Source organism: Puma concolor, chromosome A1, assembly GCF_028749965.1.
Source record: "Puma concolor isolate L17-30 chromosome A1, mPumCon1.1.hap2, whole genome shotgun sequence".
Classification (NCBI taxonomy): domain Eukaryota; kingdom Metazoa; phylum Chordata; class Mammalia; order Carnivora; family Felidae; genus Puma; species Puma concolor.
In genome coordinates, this window is record NC_141667.1 from 33,890,909 (window position 1) to 33,911,635 (window position 20,727).

Genomic DNA, 20,727 nt, shown 5'->3' on the forward strand with positions numbered 1-20,727 from the left:
TTTCTGCCCTTCCCTTGCTCACATGCTCTCTCTGTCTCAAAAATAAATAAAAACATTTAAAAGAATAATCCATTAGCATACATTTCTGAACTTCCTCTCATATAAATTATACTGAAGGGAATCTCCTCCTATTATTTTTGTTTTTACAATAAGTGGTCTCATTTTTTTGGTGACTTAACACGCTCTTTCTTCCTCCCCTACTTTATTCTTCCTATCTCCTTTCAGAGTTGGGTCACTGCCTTAATTTTTTTTTTAACGTTTTTATTTATTTTTGAGACAGAGAGAGACAGAGCATGAACGGGGGAGGGGCAGAGAGAGAGGGAGACAGAATCTGAAGCAGGCTCCAGGCTCTGAGCCATCAGCCCAGAGCCCCACACGGGGCTCGAACTCATGGACCGCGAGATTGTGACCTGAGTTGAAGTCGGACGCTCAACAGACTGAGCCACCCAGGTGCCCCAGATCACTACCTTAAGAGAAGTAAAGGACACCCAAAGCAGGCTGCGGCAGTCATGGGAGCTGTGACTGGGGAAAATCCCAGCTCCTCTGCTCCCCCCCCCCCGTTCCTGCTACGACCCTCTTCCAATCTCACACCTTCCTCAGTCCGCTCCCGGCGGGGCACACATTTCTTGTTTCAGCCTCGATGGCTCACATCTCTATTTCCTCATTTATATTCTTTTCTGCTAGTCTCTACTTCTGATGTCTAGCGACTCCAGGCCTTAGCTCAAAGATTCTGGACTTGGACATGCACTGTGTAGAACACACAGAACCAGGCACAGAGACCTCAATCGATTGTTTTACTTCTTAAGGAAATTCTTTTTTTTTTTTTTTCTTTTTTGGAAATCCTTGTTATTGTACCAGACTATTTGTGCTGTCTTCAAGTAGGGAGTGTTCAGATTGGGTTTAAATTGTGGTGAAATGTGCACTCTATGTTCTTACTCACTTTTGGTCTCTTTGGGGAGAAAAAGACATAATGATAGATGGAATGATCTCCCACACCAATCAGTCATTTCTAATGATCCCAGGCTGAGATGAAAACAAAACAAACGTAATCATAACAAACTCTGCCGTTTATTGTATTATACTTGTTAGATGTTTAACTTGGGAGTTAACACTCAGCCACACAGGATTGCAAATAATTAAAACACAACTCCCTAGTTAAATTTTTTTTTTTCAACATTTATTTATTTTTGGGACAGAGAGAGACAGAGCATGAACGGGGGAGGGGCAGAGAGAGAGGGAGACACAGAATCGGAAACAGGCTCCAGGCTCCGAGCCATCAGCCCAGAGCCTGACGCGGGGCTCGAACTCACAGACCGTGAGATCGTGACCTGGCTGAAGTCGGACGCTTAACTGACTGAGCCACCCAGGCGCCCCAACAACTCCCTAGTTAAAAGTTATTTATTTTTGTACAAGCCAAGCAAATACTTTGCGACTGAATGAGCCCAATATTAGACCAGGACAGTCACAAATTCTCTAGAACCTACAGAAGGGATTGCTGTGAACTGGCTCAATGTCAGTGTCAGGACAAGCAAAACAAGAGAAAACATGAGGGCCATTTTGTTTTCACATTGAACTTGAAAAAGTCAATTCAAATCAAATTAGCAAATACATTTTGAACAGCTGCAATATGAAAAGAAGTGTACTAAGCACCATGAGAGATGTAAAAATAAGAAAGACAATTGCTGCCTCTAATAAACTCAACTAACTATTTTTAAAAAGATGGTCCCTGCCTTTAAGGAATGTTAAGTGAAAAGTTCTACAGCAGAATACTGCTAAAGAGACTATTATTTATTTTCTACTATTCATTTCTAATAGTCAATGTATTTGAATTACAGCAGATTTGGATTAGCCAAATTAGCTTCATGGCTACAAAAGTTTTTCTATTTTCATAATTAGCTTAGGCAATAGTCATCTTGCCTATGAAATGGGAGAAGAGTTCTCAAACTTCCAGTATGAGTAGTCTTTGATTCTCAGTAGAATGTCTAGCTTCTGTACGCTGGTGCAGAATATGGTAAACCAAATTTTTTTTAAATAGTCTTCTACTATAAGAGAAATATGTGAAGATATATTTTTAAAATATCTTATTTTAAAAATGTACAACTGAACTAGTAAGAAAACAAGGAAAATTCCAATGCTCAAAACCAAACCAAAGAGCAGACAGAATCCAATAGGGTAAGCCAGCCCTGAAGCCTTGGATGTCATGGGGACATTTACGGATTTAAACCCCTAAGGCTTTGGGTTTTTACAGATACACAGCAGAAAGGCCTGGGCCTGAGCAAGCAGCGTTCACATAAAGCTAACATCCTTTGAGGCTAAAGTATATCTCTGTATCTTCAGTGAAAGTGAGGCTTCCCTACACAAAGGGATTTGGCAAAGCGATGTGTCCATCTTGGCCTTGGCTGGGGTGGGCAGGTAGAAAGAGGGAGTAGGGGTGGGTAGGTGGAGAGAGGGAGTAGGAATTATTTTTGGTGGAGAAAAAAGTAGTATCCAAATGGGATATATATATAGTGCATGTACCATGGACTTTAATTGTATTGATAGTATTTCATTTTTTAATATGTATGGTAGATATGATGGTGATTATTATATTATTCTTATATCAGTGTATATGTCTTTAATACAGATGAATCAAAGAAAAAAACCAAAGTAACCTATAACAAAATAAAAGAGAATTCTTTTCAGATCAAAAAACATTTAAGGCAGAGCTAAAGAAGGACAATTAAAATTAGAATTCCAGCCTCTCAGCTCCTAATCTGCTTTTTCCACACTTTTTTTTTTAAAGAACATTTCAATTTAATAAATCCTAGAAGTTTTCTATTTTATTGTGGGATGTATCTGAGTAAATCAAGAGTAAATCATTTCCAAAAGGCCTTGTCTAAGGTTAACCAATATTGTGTGGGATCCCTGGAGTAGTTCCAAAATAGGCTTTCTGCTTGGTACAGGCTTGAAGACACCATCCAATTTGGATCTAGATTAGGAAATCCACGAATAAAAGGTTATTCAGTGTTGGAGCAGAACTCACTGGCAGATCCATATGTTTCCTTTGACCATCAGTGACCTTGCCCATTTCCAAATTCTTAGAGCGCTTACTATGTATCCTAATCACTTGGATGCTTAGTTTTATTCTGCATTTCAGAGGTATATATATTATATCTGTAATGAGACCTGAAGTCCCTAAAGAAGAGATTTATTTTTCAGTCCCTACATTGCCAAGCAAATTTTGAGCTGGAAGGGATGCTATCTGCTTTAAATCTCCCACAACATTTGAGGTTAACTAGTTCTGTGAAGGGGCTTGCCCCAAATCACACAGTGCATCTGTCAGAGTCTCAACAGAAAACAGATGGCACAATCCAATTAGGGTAATTCAAGGAAAATCTATATATGATGGGACCATGTGAATAGGGTATAGAGAAACCACAGACTATAATGTAGTGTCTAATGCTAGTAACAGTCAAAGACTTTGCTACCACTGCGAGGCAGCAAAGGGTAAGGATGAAGAGTGCTACCAAACACTGGTAGAAGAGGGCTCTAATGAAGGCTGTCTTGGAAGGAATCTTTAGTGAAGGGACTCACCCACCCAAAGCAAGCTCAGAGAGGGATCTAGAGCAATAAATGCCCCAGACCCCAACATCAGTTTCCTACATCCACTCAAGGTACCTCCACTCAAGGTCAAACCAATGAGAACTTGAGAACACAGAAGCCCACTGATGAAGTCCATAATAGTCAGGAGCCAAGAGCAAGTGAAGAGATATCTGGAGGAAAGAAACAATATGTAGGACATATAGCTTTGGTTGTAATAGAATTCTCCAAACTCTGACCCACTACTAAGTAGAACGTAATTCTTCTCATGCTGCTCAAAATGCCTAATGACTTGAGTTGAGTTCAACTGAATTGAATAAAAACTCTCCCCAAAAGAAGGAAGCTCTGCACACATAAGGTTGAGTCACAGCCCAGTGAGGGTGGGTCTCAGACCATCTCCTACTTTCAGGATTAGAATCAGATCCAAGAGCTGTACCCAGAAGCAGATGGGAAGCCAGTGTAGTGCCCAGGGCCAAGTGAGTAGAATGTTCCAAACAACAAGATCCATTCAGCATCTCTTTTGCTAAACAGTGACACAACCCAGCATATGGCAGGCCGGACACAGTGTGAAGCATAGGACCATAGCCAAAGACAGATCTGGTTGGATTTAAAATAGACATACTAATTTTCAGAATTTGAGTTAACTCTGTGAAGTGTCCTTCTATGTGAGAAGGGATTTGGCAGGAGGAAAAAGTTCAAGAACCGTTGGTGTCCTTTTGCCCACACCTAAGACCTCTGCCCCAGTAAGAGGTGAAACCAAATTCTGGAAGACAGGAATAGACTCACACTTGTTTGTGAGCTTGAAGGCAACTCTCCTAAAACTCCACTGCAGCAGAGTGCCAGAGATAACAATTAATCCTATATGAACAAAAAACATTTTCCAGGACTAATCATCAGACTGAGAATACTAGTATGCACAGGCAGGAGAAGAACAATGGTGGGGACATTTCAGGATGATCTAGTAGATGTCTACTAGACCTCTCTCTTTCATTCTCAAATATGTAGTTAACACTAATGGTGCCCATTATTCCTTTGTAGACATTGCTCACTGGGCTATTATGATAATTAAACAAAACAATGAAATAGCACTTTGTAAATTGTAGGGCTCTCTACATATGACAATTGTTATTATTACCCACTGTGGGCTGCCTAATGGCCCCGGGAAGGAATATCCATTTCTACACCTTAGGATGGCCACTATCCTGACAGATGGTTCCATTGTTGATTCCTGCATTACAAACAGTCTCCTCATTGCAGTTAGATGAAGAATGTTAACGGAACATGTCTTCTCAGGAACCCCAACTGAATTCCTGGGTCAGCTTCCTTCTTCACACCCTAGGACTAATAGAAGCAGATGATGAACTTGGCTTGATGACAAGAAAGGGACTCAGGGTGCTGTCTGATCCAGACTGTGAAAAAGTACTCCCTTGCCTCTTGTTCTAGCTAGAAAGGCAAGAAGACAGAGCTGGTGATTGACGAATCAACAGGAGAAAGGCAATCAGGCCTCTGAGAAAACCTTGGAGAAATCCCAAGAGAAGAAAAAAAACATCCTGTAAAGAATAACACATTAGTATTAACTACTCTCTGACCAGCAGCTAATTGCTGCAAATGAGTTTACCGACCTTTCCCCTGCTGCCATCACAAAGCTGTCAAGCTATGGCACAGATATGTGCTACACAAACCTGCAATGACTATACTTCTGTGAGAAATCCATGGACACCAGGGCAGGGTGGCCAGAGAAGCATGCTTACAGTGGAGCTGAATCTGGTGCACATGTCAACTGGCTGAACAGATCAAGCAAGATTTTGGATAGTAGGATGTATGGGATAGAGGAGAGAAAATACACTCAGGTGTTGTGTCATCTCACTACTTACTAACAGTTCTAACTGTTTAGAATTACCTATGCACTGTTTTTCGGAATTCAACTGACATATTAAAGTGTCTGAACTTCAGCCCTATCAAATAATCAGACAACAAATTTAATTGCTTCTTCATTATTAGGGGAAAAATTTGTCCAGGAAGGCTTAGGTCTTTTCAAATTGCAATGTAGGTACATGGCAGTGTGGTGTTCTAGAAGCCAATGCATAAGCATGGCATATGTTTATAGAACACCAATTTTGGCTGATATTTTAAAGAGAATAAGATTATTTTTATCACACACACACACACCCCAAAAAGAGGACAAAAATTGCCTTTGTTTTTAAGATGAAACATGAGGCTTCAAAGACTTCCTCTCTTGTGACAGGCTACTCTGGACAACACTCAAACCCCCCTCCCCACTCCTATTTGGGGGCTTCTGTTCACAAAGAGTCATTGGAAGTATTTGGGTACAGGGGTGCCTGGGTGGCTCAAGTTGGTTGAGCATCTGACTCTTCATTTCAGCTCAGGTCATGATCCCAGGGTTCGAGGGATCGAGCCCCATGTAGTGGAGCCTACTTGAGATTCTCTCTCTCTCCCTCTGCCTCACCCCTGCTTATGCTCTCTTTATCTCTATATATAATTTTTTTAAAAAAAGAGAAGTATTTGGGTGGAAAATTCCAATAAATTCTGGTAATGTACAGCCCTATGTGGAAACGGAGGGACAAGCAGCAGAAAGAACCCTTATGGTCTTTTATAAACCTAGAAGCTTAGGTCAAAAAATACATAAGGGTTATATTTTTTTGGTAAACTTTACCTAATATTTAACATATGCCTGGCAATATCCTAGACACTGAGCCAAACACAAAGTTGAACACTACGATTACCTCACAAGTCCTCTAGCTTATAAGACTAGATCAAGAGTTCCTAAAGTGGAAGTAATATCTTCTTATTCCCTCTCTTCTTCCTGCCATACTCCTTCCCCACACCTTCCACCCCAGATTCCAACTGAAAACACATTCACTCATAAACTATCTGAGCCATTTGCTATTCCAACAGTGACACTTGAATCATTCATCTTTTTTGAAAGGATATGACTCCCAAATATTTCATCATTTCCTATGATTCACAATGAAATGATGAACCATTACACCCCAAAAGGTTACACTGTGCCTTATAAAATCACTTGTGTGGGGAGAGCAGTAGAGTCAAAAAGGGGCCAAATTTGAATCTCAGGCAATAGAGGAAGTTCTGCCATCTTGGACTGGCTATGCCTGAGGCCATAGCCCTTAATTGCTGGACAACAGATCTTACTCTATGTCACTGTTAGTTCCCTTTTCTTCCTCTGTGTAGATTAGAAATATAAAAGTTGGAAGTTTGGCAGGAAAGGGGTTGGGGGTTAATCATTTTGAGGGAAAATGCCCTCTGATGGGGTTCCCTATAGGAAAATGCCAGCAGCAAGTATTCTTCCCTTCCCGGTTCTGCTGAAGATTGTGCAGTCACAAGTCTCCTCCAAATCATATAACTCCATACCCTCAGATTTCATGATTAAAAAAAGGATATCACAAAAAATTAGGTCCTATATCCTATGCAATGCATGCATTATTTGGAATAATTTCCTGGAACTTTGGAATCAAAGAGCTAGGGAGGATTTACGAGGTTTCCTAGGACATGATATTTTCTTTTCAACAGACAACATATATATGGCAAGTCAGACAAATATACATGATGCCAAGACATAGTTGGAATTTGGGGAAAATGGTAAATAGCATTCTGCAATATGTTTACCGTGAAGCAATTGAAAAACTCGGAGACTGAACCCCTGGATATCCAGGGCAAAATCCTCTTATTTTCTTGAAGAGTATTACCCTATCGTCCACTAACTCATTCCACATCAACAGTCATACTGGAGAGAATGACATGGATTCTAGAAATTAGATTACCCAGTTCCACTACTTCTTAGCTATCTGACAATTTAAATGACTTAATCTTATTGTGCCTCAGTTTCCTGAGCTGTGATATAGGGAAAATACCATAGACCAACCTCACTCGATAGGCCACGAGCAGAATTAAATGATGTAATGCACATAAAGCCCTCAGCACAGTGCTTGCCAAAGAATTAGGTATTATGATTTTGATTATGATTACTGTCAGAAAATTATGTCTTGAACCTTCCTTAGCAAGTTCCTTTGATAGCTATATAATTCCAGGCTAGAGATATATGGTAGTTTCTTTTATCTCTTTCCTTTAATTGTTAATCTCCTTTTATTTTTTTATCTTAATTATCTAGTGTCAAATGTGGCGTGCTACAATATGCTCAAATCTTTTCAAAAAGTATGTGGGAAGTAAATTATAAATAAAAATAAAGACCATGATTGTACCTATATCAAGTACCTCACCTATGAGCTCTTAAACGGACTTCTTTTTATATCTAATTCTTATCCATACAACAGAAAGGAACTTCTGGATATATGTCAGAGCATATAGCAAAAGAAAAAAGAAGAAAGCACATATATGTCACTCAGTGTTTGAAATGAATCCATTCTGTGGGGTGCCTGGGTGGCTCAGTTGGTTAAGCGTCCGACTTCGGTTCAGGTCATGATCTCACAGTTCGTGAGTTCGAGCCCTGTGTCCGGCTCTGTGCTGACAGCTCCGAGCCTGGAGCCTGCTTCAGATTCTGTGTCTCCCTCTCTCTGCCCCTCCCCTGCTCATGCTCTGTCTCTGTCTCAAAAATAAATAAACATTAAAAAAAATTAAAAAAAAAAAAAAAAGAAATGAATCCATTCTGTTTGTCTCTTTTCCTTGACCCAGAAAACCACATTTTTCAGAGTCACATGGCTACACAACAACCCCCAACACCTATCGGCACCAATTCAGTGTTCCTCATCCTCCACAACAGCCAACTTAAGATGCCACATGAGGGGCGCCTGGGTGGCACAGTCGGTTAAGCGTCTGACTTCAGCCAGGTCAGGATCTCGTGGTGTGTGAGTTCAAGCCCCGCGTCGGGCTCTGGGCTGATGGCTCAGAGCCTGGAGCCTGTTTCCGATTCTGTGTCTCCCTCTCTCTCTGCCCCTCCCCCGTTCATGCTCTGTCTCTCTCTGTCCCAAAAATAAATAAAAATGTTGAAAAAAAAAAAGATGCCACATGAAACAAGATTATGATAATCACATTTTCTTTCAGGACTCTAAAGGGAAACAAGAAAAGATGCAAAGAAATTAAACTGTCTATGCCCACCTACCAAACTCCTTTCCCTACTAGTCAGCAAATAGGTTACATCTCTCAGACTGGGCTTCTGCCAAACCCAACAAGCTTAGCAGTGCAATTCCTCCCACTCCTCTGTGGCAAATGGCACCTTTAATGCTCAGGAGAGAATTTACCTTTTCACAGCAGGATAATTATAGGCAATCAGCCAGGCCATGGAACACAGATTAAAAAATGACATTATTTCTGCATTTCTAGTCTTTCCCCCACCCCTTAATTTTGTCACACCACCTCTGCGTGGTAGAAAGTTATTGGTTGTTTTCACTATCCTAACTCTTTCAGGCGACTTCTCTACAATCATGTGGCCAGTTAACTCCATCATGTGAGGCTACAGATAATCAAATCTTACTATCAATTAAGCTCACAGATTGGGACATTTCCCCCTGCATTCTCTGGTTCTTTCAGTTGAATCCTACCTACCAAGTAGACCCCTGGTTCTCTTCTGTTCTCCCAAGGTGAACAAAAGACCTTTCCAGTAACAATATCTGATCTCTGAAGTCCTAGAGGGTTTTTTCAGTAACATAAAAATAAAAAAAAATATGTTTAATATCAGGACTCCAAATACTAAAACCAGAATGTATTAAATTCTTCCCTACTAATACTTTTGTTTTCCTGTCTCTTTCATAAAATACATTGCCGGATTCACAATGCTCAATCCTTAATTCCTTTTTAATTGTGTCTAGACCATATCTCTCTAATTAAAATACAAGGAATTTGAGAGTAGGTAGAGTCCATGAATTATATTTCTTTTAAGAGTCTACAGAGTGTTATATTGTGGATTTTCAGCAGATCTTAAAAAAAAAAAAAAACTAGCTGGCAGAAATCAGATGAATGAAAAACTTAAATATATGCATATTCTCATTTCAGCTGATTTTAACAAAAATTTACACTCAAGTCAACTCAGGTGTCCCAGGCAGTAAGATCTCATGTTCTAGTTACCCGTTAATAAAACAAGTTTGATGTAATGACATATACTTTCTTCACATATTTACTCAATTCTCAGTATCACTCATAAAAAGATAACCTAGATTCTTCCAAATATATATTTTATATATTTTTCTAATGCATATAAAAAGTTGTCAACCTTGCTTTAAAAATTACTTGTGTACGTATTCTTTTTAACATGCTTCTTGTATTTTTATCCTTCCTCTGGATCTTTATAGATAATAGAAAGCATACATTATTGTGCAAAGACTTATAATTCTATAGTTCTGAATAATTATTCATAATGTAGATTTAATGTGGTCCACAGCCCAATTAGTTAGCTTGCTCCTTCTTATAACTTCCTTACCCTTGTTGTTTTACATGCACATTATCCATTTTATCAATCCTAGAAATAGCTTTAAATTATGACTTAAATGTCGTTGAGGAGCATGATATGTGAGAATGTAGACTTGGCAGCAATATGAACTAGGATTTAATCCTAGCTTTGCCTTTTACTAAACTCTAGTCTTGGGAAATTTATCACCCACTGTCTTTACATATCTGGATATGATGGGTCTCACCATTACACTTCCCTTTCTTGGTGAAAATTGCCTTGGCTAATGTTGGAGTTTCATTCTTTCCTATTAATTTTAGAATATATTAGATCCAGTGAAGAAACTTGAGGGGCGCCTGGGTGGCTCAGTCAGTTGAGCATCCGACTCTTGATTTTGGCTCAAGTCATTATCCCAGGATCATGGGATGGAGCCCCGCATTGTGTCTCATGCTGAGCGTGGATCTACGTAACATTCCTTCTCTCTCCTCTGCCCCTCTCCCCTGTCTGTACTCTCTAATTAAAAAAAAAAAAAAAAAAATAGAAAAAAGAAAAAATGTGTTGAGATTTTGACTGGGATTTCAGTAATTGATAGAACAATTTGGGGAGAATTGTCATCTTAACATATTGAACTCTTCAAGTCTTTTTTATGTCCATAAGGCTTTATAATTTGTTTATGAAGTTTGTATGCTTCTTTGTTAGACTTATTTTCAGGTATGTTATAGTTTGGTTTGCTACAAAAAGTAGCAGTTTTCTTTCTTTCTTTCCAATAGGTGTGTTTTTATTTATTATTTTTAAATACTCTAGCTGGACTTCCAACATAGTGCTGGAGAGCAGTAATGACAGTGGGCATCTTTGTCTTGTTTCTTTTTTTTTTTTTTTAATTTTTTTTTTTCAACGTTTATTTATTTTTGGGACAGAGAGAGACAGAGCATGAACGGGGGAGGGGCAGAGAGAGAGGGAGACACAGAATCGGAAACAGGCTCCAGGCTCTAAGCCATCACCCCAGAGCCTGACGCGGGGCTCGAACTCATGGACCGCGAGATCGTGACCTGGCTGAAGTCGGACGCTTAACCGACTGCGCCACCCAGGCGCCCCTCTTTGTCTTGTTTCTAAACTTAATGAGAGTCTTTTCATTGCTAAATAGAGTGCTAAAATTAGTTGTTTGGTAGATACATTATCAGGTTAAGGATTCTCCTTTCTATTTTTAGCTTGCTAAAAAGTATATATTTTTAAAAATTATAAGTGGGTGTTTAATTTTTTAAATACTTTCTCTGCATTTGTGAGTTGATCAATTTTTCCCTTTTTAATGTTTTTAATGTTTTTAAATGTTTTTAATGTGGTAAAAAAAACATTTATAGATTTTCTCATTTTAAAATATCCTTGCATTCTTGACATCAGCCCTATCTGGCTTTGATTTATTATTTTAACTTTTTTTCTTTTCTCCAGGAGTTTATATGAAATAGGGGTTATATGTTCTCTACTGACTTAGAACATTATGCTTGGAACATAGTCTGATCCAAATGTTTTATCTGTCAGTTAAGATAGATTTTTTTTTAAGTTTTTTTTAATGCTTAATCATTATAGACCTTTCAGATTTTCTATTTCAAATGAGTTATTTTTAGTTAAGTTATATTTTTCTAAAACATTCAATTTTTCAAATGTGTTGGCATGAAGTAATTCATGAACTCTTAAAATTCTACAGCACTAATAGTTACACCTCCTCATTTCTAGCATTATTTATGTCTGTAATCTCTTTTTTCCTTGATTAGTTTTTCCAGAGGATAGTCTATTTTATTAGAAGAAAGAGATTTTTATTTTGCTGTCTTTCTATATTTTCTGATGTGTATTTAATCAATTTCTGCCAGTATCATTTTCCCTTCCTTTGTTTGGATTTAATTTCTCTTTATTTGTCTAACTTCTTAAATTAGATGATTAGCTTCTTAATTCCCATGATTTTCTTTTCTTTAATGTATATTTCTTTATTTTTGAGAGAGAGATAGACAGAGCATGAGTGGGGGAGAGGGAGGGGCAGAGAGAGAGGGAGACACACAATCCAAAACAGCCTCCAGGCTCTCACCTGTCAGCACAGAGCCTGGCGCTGGGGCCTGAACTCACCAACCATGAGACCAGGAACTGAGCTGAAGTCCGCGCTTAACTACCTGACCTACCGAGCCACCCAGGCACCCCCATGTTTCTCCTTTCTAATGTATGCGTAAAGGGCTCTGAATTCCACTCTATTGACCAGGTTAGCTTTCTTACGCAAGTTTTAATACCTACTTTTAGTGTCCATTACTTTTTCTTCAACATAGGAAATATTTTTTTTAATATTTTAATGATGTTTTTAAAAATTACTTTTTCTGTATTTTTGTTATTTCTCTCTTTTTTTGCATTGAAAATAAGGAAAGTGATAGGTATAATCTTGATAATTAACCTTGGTATTTCTTGAGACCTGTTATGTGATCCAGTATGTGATTAACATTTAAATATATTCCATATGTGCTTGAAAAGAATGAGTATCCTTTAATTTGAGGGGAGCATGATTCTATATACCCATTATATCAAGCTTTCTCATTGTCTTGTCAAACCATACACACCCTTACTAATTTCTTAACTGCATGATCTAGCACATAATATGATAATTATGCTAAAAATACTCTTCAACTAAAATTGTGGCTTTAGTGACAGACATGCACACAGCTTTTATTTGTATATTTTGAGGCTATTTTGATTTTGTTAGGTGAATGCCATCTTTAGGGCTGTTCAAGCTTTTTCTTGGTGAATTGTTCTGTGTAGTAACTATCTTTCTGTCATAGAAATGCTGTTTGCCTTACAGTCTTAATACAGTCTGATAACTACTATTACCAACTTTCTTTTGTTAATATTTACTTAGTATATTTTTTCCATTCTTTTACTTTCAACTTTCCTGTGTCCTTATGTCTCAGGTGAGTCTCCCATGAAGATTGCAAAAGCAGGACTCCTTGAAACTGCCTCCTAATTGTCTTTAAGTCTATTTTAAAATAGACTTTATATTTTAAGAAGCTTTAGGTGAATTGAAGGCTACACAGATTTCCCATATATTCCCTATCCTCACACATCCAGAGCCTCCCACATTATCAACCTTTTGTTACACTTGATGAACGTACACTGACACATCATTATCACATAAAGTCCATAGTCTACATTAGGGTTCACTTTTGGTGTGTACACCTCTAGGTTTAGATAAATATATAATGACATGTATCCACCATTATAAAATCATACAGACTGGTTCCACTGACCTAAACAGACTCTGCGCATCAATCCCTTTCTCCCTCCCTAATGCCTGGCAACCTCTGACCCTTTCACTTCTCTAGAGCTTTGCCTTTTCCAGAATGTCACACTGTTGGAATCATATGGTATGTCGCTTTTTCAGATTGGCTTCTTTTAGTTAGTAATACGCATCTAAGATTCTGCTATGTCTTTTTATGGCTTGATAGCTCATTTCTTTATAGTGCTGAATAACATTCTGTTGTCTGGCTGTTTCGCAGTTTATCCATTCTCCTGAAGGACATCATTGTTGCTTCCAAGTTTGGACAGTTAGGAATAAAGCTGCTATAAACATCCACGTGTAGGCTTTTGTGTAGACATAAATTTTCAATTCCTTTGGGTCAATACCAAAGAGCAGTTCAGTTTCGTGAGGAACTGCCAAACCATCTTCCAAAGTGACTATAACTCTTTTCCATTCTTCCCCCCAGTGAATGAGAGTTCCTGTTGCTCTGCCTCCTCACCAGCAGTTGGTATTGTCAGTGTTTCGAATTCTGGCCATTCTAATAGCTGCTCAGTGACATCTCGCTGTTGTTTTAATTCACAACTCCCTAATGACATACGATGTGGACCATCTTTTAATACGCTTATTTGCCACCTGTAGATCTTCTTTAGTGAGGTATCTGTTAAGGTCTTTGACCCATTTTTAATTGGGGTGTTTCTTAATCGTCTCTTAATTTGTTTATATTCATTGTAGCAATGAATTTGGATCTATTCTTACCATCTTATTTGTGTCTTCTATTTGCCGTACTTTTTCTGATTATTTTCTGCTTTCTTTTGTATTAATCAAGTTTATTTCTCTCTTGTACTTTTACTGCTTTGAAAATTATTCATTCTTTTTCTATTTTAGTCATTATCCTTCAAATTTTGACACACATACTTAATTCAACAGTCTAGTATTAATGTTTCTATCCTTCTCTGGAAAAACATGGTATTATAGAACTGACAAATCAGTTATATATATCAGTTATATAGAAGATAGGTCTTAGTTCTATCTTGTTATAACGCTCTGCCCAAATCATCATTGTTGTTAAGTTTTACATTGAATGTTCATTTAGATTTACATATGTATCTATTAATTTCTTTGCTCCCCATTACTTCTTTCATCCCATTCTTTCTTAAAAGGCCATTTTTTAATGTAATCCACTTGATGAGGGTCTTTGAGTGATTAGTTCTCTCAGTTTTTGTTTTTCAGAAAATGGCTTTATTTTGTTCTCACTTAAATAATTTATCTGAATAAAGAATTCTAGAGTGACTATTATTAGTATCAGTATTTTGAAGGTGTTATTTCACTCTTTTCTGACCACTAATGATTTTATTGAGGACTCTCCTAATTGATTTTATTCTTTGTAACATATTGATCCTCCTCCTTGCTGCTATTAAGACTTTTTGCTTTGTTTTGCAATCACACTACAATATGTTTACATGTAGATTTGGGGGTTTTGTTTGTTTGTTTTCTTTCTACTCAGGACCCATGGGGTTTTTCATTATGAACATTCATGTTGCTAATCAAATCTGGAAAATTCTCCGCCATGATTTCTTGGATCTAAGAATAGCATTCCCCATTCTATTTCTTTCAGAAATCCTATTACCTTTATTTTGGATTTTCTCATTCTTTCCTCCATGACTCTTACCCTATCATCCATGTATCCATTTCTTTCCCTCAGTGTTGCAGTCTGGTTAATTTTCTCAGCTCTGTTTTCTAGTTCATTAAATTTCTTCAGCTCTATATAAAATGGCTATTTACCCAGTGTATCATGTTTTAAATTCAGTGAAGAATACTCTACATAAGAGTTTTTTCATATTTTTCTTATTCTTATAAGTAACATCTTACTCTTTTTTGTCTTCTAAATCTTGTTTTAGCTTTTTAATAATTTTAGCTATACTTATGTGAATATTTCTTTCAGATGATTTGTCTATTTTTATCAAGTTTTCTGGTTGCTAATCCTCCAGCCAGCCTTACAAATTAATCATCTGCTGCCTCATGTTCATGGTAGATAATTTCCAAGTGTGTTTTGAAACTTTTATTGGGAGGCCATTTTAAGCAAGCATTGTTTTTCCTAAGGGAATCCTGACTCCCATTCCTAAGAGAGTCTGGATTGTTGAAGTGTTGCTCTCAAACAGTGTGGGATTTTCTTCCTCCATTCACCCCATGGGTATCATTCACATGGAAACAACTTCTAAGTTAACTTTTCAGGTTAGGGCTTGAAGTACTACTTAGGCAGGATAAATTTGGGCTCCAATCTCATTAAGGGCACATGGGAATATTTATTTAATCTATTCAAAACCAGAAAACAAACAAACATCTTGCATTTTTTCCCAAGCTAAGTGGTGAATCCAGTTAGTCCTCCTTTTTCTTAAAGTAGAAATGCTTCAAGGTTTCCATCTTTTATTGGGAGTCTCAGTACCCATTTCCAACTTTCCGTGGGATCTCTTTGGGTCAGATGCCTTGTTTCTGTCCCTGTGAAGACATTCAAACCTAAGCTTCATCCCTCCCCCCAACACCTTGCACCCCATTCTGCCATGGCTTATATGGAAAACAATTCCCTTAGCCTTTAGCTCCTTCTTATCTCTGGCTCACAGGAATTTCTGTATCTTTCTTCTAAGCTTGGACATATATTTAAGAAATTATATTTCAACCAGCATTCCTAGATGTTTATTATAGGCTGAGCTGTGTCCCCATAAAATTTTTATGTTGAAGCCCTAACCCCTAAGCTCTAACTTCAGAATGTAGCTGTACTTGGAGATAGGGCCTTACAGGGGTGATTAAGTCAAAATGAGGCCATTAAGGTGAGTCCTAATCCAATCTGACTGGTGTCCTTATAAGAAGAGGAAATTTAGACATACAAAGAGAGACACCAGGGTGTGTACACACAGAGAAAAGATCATATGAGGACAGAGCGAGAAGATGGCCATCTGCAAGCCAAGGAGAGAGGCCACAGAAGAAACCAAATCTGCTGACACTTTAATCCTGGGCTTCTAGTCTCCAGAACTAACAGAAAATAAATTTGTTTTTTATGCCACTCACCTGTGCTATTTTGTTCTGACAGCCCTAGCAGACTATTACCGTGTTTTACCACAAGTATCTCCATCCTAGTCTACTGATATTTCTTCCAGCAATTGCTTAATTTTTAAAAATCAATACCCTCATCCTCCCTACTTCTACCCCATAATATTTAGTGCATTTTTCCACACAAAGAAAATGCTTTATAGAAGCTTCCGTTGCTATTAAAAAGCAAACAGTTGGTAACAAAAGGTAGTTTTTAAAAAATTGGTATCACAGTAAGATACATAGGATGGGTAAAACAAGTACCAGTTTTATCTGCACAATATTTCAAAGACTCTCTAAGTTCAGAAACTGGAATAGTCAGACTATGGATGACTTTGGGAGAGCTGGAAACAAGCATTTCTACCTTGAAGAAGTACTGAATTATTCCAGCTTCCTAGAAAGTCTCTGTATCTATACCACTCAGGCTATATCCAAACGGCCAAGACTTTGGGATGTTCCTCAGAAGGGCAGTCACTCTTTCATCTATTGCATTAGGCATACCGTCAACCACCAAAACAAAAATGCGATATTACCTATGAAAATTTTCACCATTGAGAAAAGCTACTGGACTCATGCACGATCTGTCTGCTTTCTGCTAAGGCTTGCTTAGGAAAGACCAAGTTAATGGATGAGACTGAAAACTGAATGGAATAGGACAAAGAAGACACTGCTACTGGTGGGGAGGGGAATAGATACATTTAATATCTGGAAATGACCTACTGGGCGGTGGCGGGGGGGTGGGGGCACAGAGAAAGAGTGGGAGGAAAAGAGAAAGGGATAAAGAGAGATGGCTAATGATGTTATTTCATGTTACCTTAGCAACTACCTGGTCAAATATAATTGTAAAGATTGATTACACATGACTGTATGCCAAATAATTTAAGGGGAATTTTGTGGATTTGTATCTTACTGAACTGGGATTTTTATGTCACCAAATTGGGGATCCATATCATCTTGAATATGAATGTGTTCACATGATTTCACATAAGAAAAAAAAAAAAACAGGTGTACTGGGAGTGGATGCTGTGAATATGCAGATGCTTTAGAAATAAATGTCCTCAAAAAAGAGAAATGAGCAAGCCTGATAAGGAAGGATATGGGAAAGAGAAAAAGGATAAGGAAGGGAAAAGTTCAGATCTGAGACTTCTCTGTAAAAGCTAACATCTCTTCACATCCAAACTGATCCAAAAATTTATAAAAGTCCGTTAAGAAGTCACATAAGCTAAAGTTTAACTTATGTTTAATGTTTTCATTCAGCACCAGTTAATTACCAGTATCATAATGTTAGAAAAATATTCAGCTTCTTATCAACCTTGATACCTCTGTAAACACTGTTTCATATATCAGAGGAAAGCAAATGTCAAAGATAGGACCTAATGCCAATTTGGCAAGGCATGTCGCAGTGATCTAACGCAAGAGAGCAAATTCTAGAGCAGGACTGTCTGAGTTCGAATCCTAGCTTTGCTACTTGTCAGCTGTGTAGCCTTGAGCAAATTACTTAATCTCTCTGTATCTTAGTTGCCTCACAGATATCATAGGAATAATAATAGCACTTACTGCATTAGGTTATTATGAATTAAGTGAGTTAATATTTGTAAAGCACTTTTAACAGTACCCAGCACATAGCAAATGTTATGTAATGTTCGTCAATAAAGTAAATCCACACATTTAATTAATTGAAAGAAGAATGAATATGAAAGGTACGAATTGAAATGAATCAAACTGTTGCTTGGAATTCTGGTAAGATTAGATTGTGAAACTAAAATAATGAATTTATAAAGAACTGACCTGTCTGTAGTTTTCCAAGGTTAAGTATGAAAACAGCACTAATTCAATTTATTGGAGATAACTGCAGCTTCAGCAGCAAAAATTTCCACATCTTCCCATAATAATGGAGCTTAATGAGGCAGGAATATTTAGGAAAGACACGAAATGTTTCACAGGCGTGGTTAGGTTTTCACCTGCCTCTCCACTTGGGCCTTTGCCTGTCCAAAATGAACTCGGCAAGCATACAAGAGAATTCTCTGTCCCGATGTGTGCTGCATGCCAAGGGAAGGTACTTACTTATTAGCGGGTGACCTTCCCGGTTTCTCTCCAGGACACCTTCAAGGGGGTATAGTACGTGGGGCTCATATAATTAGAAGATATAAATTACCTAAGAGCTTCGGAAGGGGGAGTGAAATATTTAAATGATAAAATCCTTAAAAGCTTATGGTCAGGTGTGAAGGAAATAGGAAAGTTACCATGAAAGAGGAAATGCTGGCACCTCAGAACTTTGTCCTTCCAGCCCATTACAACGTTTTCATCTAAGCAGGCTCTAAGAGCAACTGTCGTCCCCCAGCTTTGACTGACTAATTGGTTGTCCTCTACTGGGTATTTGACCAAACTTTCTTCACTTGGAAATATGCAAGAAAAATTCTCTGCTGAGAGCTCACTATACCATGGGCAAGTCACCAAGCAGGGGTGCCTGGGTAGCTCAGTTGGTTGAACATCTCACTGATTTCAGCTTGGGTCAGGATTCCAGGATCGTGGGATCAAGCCCCACATCAGGTCCCACATCAGGTCCTGCATCAGGTCCCGTTTAAGATTCTCTCTCTCCATCTTCCCCTCTACTCCACTCTCCCTCTCTCTCTCAAAACAAACAAACAAAAAAAGAATCGCCAAGCAGATGCAGAGAATGTCAGAATTAGAGAATATTCATGCCAATTTCCCAGGCCAGACTGATCCATTTCCATGTAGAGCTTTCATTTCTCACTAATGATGTTTTGAATTCTAAGCACTAGATTTTGAGGTAGTTACTCAAAAGTTTAATTAATTATAGAATGGCCACAGATAGAACTACTGGTTTATTCTCTGGTTTGAATAGGAATCAGAAAAATATTTATTTATATACACTTCTGAGTATATGAGAGTATACTCAGAGTGCTAAGAGTGCAAAGATACAAAGCACACTGAGTATATAAAATTCTTGATATTTATGTTTTATTTTTTTATATTTATATTTTAAAACACTTTATTGAGGTCTGATTTACATACAAAAAGCTGTACATATATAGCAAAAACAACTTGATGAGTTTGGAGATTAGTAAACATCCGTGAAACCATTATCACGACTTATGTCATAAACATATCCATAAAATTCCCTACATGTAGAGTTATAAATTCTTACACATAACTTTAGGTGACTCTTGTATTAGGTTATAGGTTTATTCATATAACACAAACACGTTTCACAATAAGTTAATCCTAAATTTTCTAGATTTCTACGTAGATAATTTTCTAGATCTAGAGGTCCTAGAAATTCTACAACATGAATTGGGAGGAAGACATTCACCAGATATTACATTAAGTGGCTCGCTGTATGTCTATATATTTTATCTTTCTGTTCTTCATTCAAAAAGAAGACTAGCAGAACAGAATCCAATCATCCTTTTGTTTGATTGTTTTCAGACTAAATGTGGAGTATTTTACATTAAAATCCACAAAGGAAGGTCTCATTGACCTGGCTGTCTTGCTGAGCCGTTACTCACAAATCCCTAATAGAAACAAGATTTGTGAAGGTAAGAAGCAGATAATTTCAGAGGGATTCAGATTACACTTTGTTTTCAGAAATTCAAGAGGGGAACAATAATGTAATTACCTCCAATTTCAAGGCCATCTCTTTACAACTGGTCCATGATAGCTAGCTAGACCCATAAAGTTTGTTGTTCAAAAAGTGACCAAGGCAACCATATGGGACCTTGAGAAAGATGAACAGGAGGGAGAAGCTAGTGAGGGGCAAGAAAGATGAAGAGACAGATCTCACTGGGAAACAAGAGGGACTTTTTCTAACTAGACAGTGCCTAGCCACAAAGGACCCAACTTTCCCTAGTTTCCTGCTGTTGGATGGAAAGTCAATTGTTTAAATTGACTTAATAATCCAGAGCAGACTAAGACTTGTAGAAGGCCCATACCCTGGATAATTTTGCAAGCCTCGCTCACCTGACTCTATAATTTAAAAGAAAAGCAATTTTAATGTAGAAATTGCAGTTCTTATACTTGTGCTACAAGTAGAGTTTCTTTCTAAATGCTTCAATTGTGTAAGTTGGGGAAGTTCATCATAGCTGAAAAACTCTCACTTCTGTGGCTGCCACTGCTTTTTTGGTGGACAGCAATGAGTTTATTCAAAAGATAAAGGGAAGGAAGAACGGAAGAAAAGAGGAGCAGAGGAAGTGGAGGGAAGAGGAAGGAAGACGTACCGAATTGATGTTTATTCCCTATTTCCTTCATAAAGTCTTAAAATTTTCAGTGATAAACTGCACGGTGTTCTTTCAATGTCTACTTCTCCAGAAAGTGCTTTAAAACTGTACTTTCCAAAGCACCTTCTGCCAAAGAAAAGCAAGAGAACCAAGTTCCAAGAGGAAAGAGATCACATCTGTAA

The 20,727-nt window shown here is 37.9% G+C and overlaps 1 protein-coding gene across 3 annotated transcripts in view; it reads right to left on the bottom strand.

Moving 5' to 3' along the window:
• The window catches only part of PLCXD3 (phosphatidylinositol specific phospholipase C X domain containing 3), a 166,199-nt gene that overhangs the window by 66,495 nt on the left and 78,977 nt on the right, over positions 1-20,727 (bottom strand). The window contains exon 1 of one of the 3 annotated variants that reach the window (XM_086677941.1): positions 941-1,044. The exons of the other annotated variants lie outside the window; for them this stretch is intronic. Within the exon in view, the coding sequence (XP_086534067.1) occupies positions 941-1,007 (67 nt within the window). The 5' untranslated portion in view covers positions 1,008-1,044. Of the gene's footprint in view, positions 1-940; positions 1,045-20,727 lie in introns of those variants that run through there. 3 annotated transcript variants of the gene reach the window in all.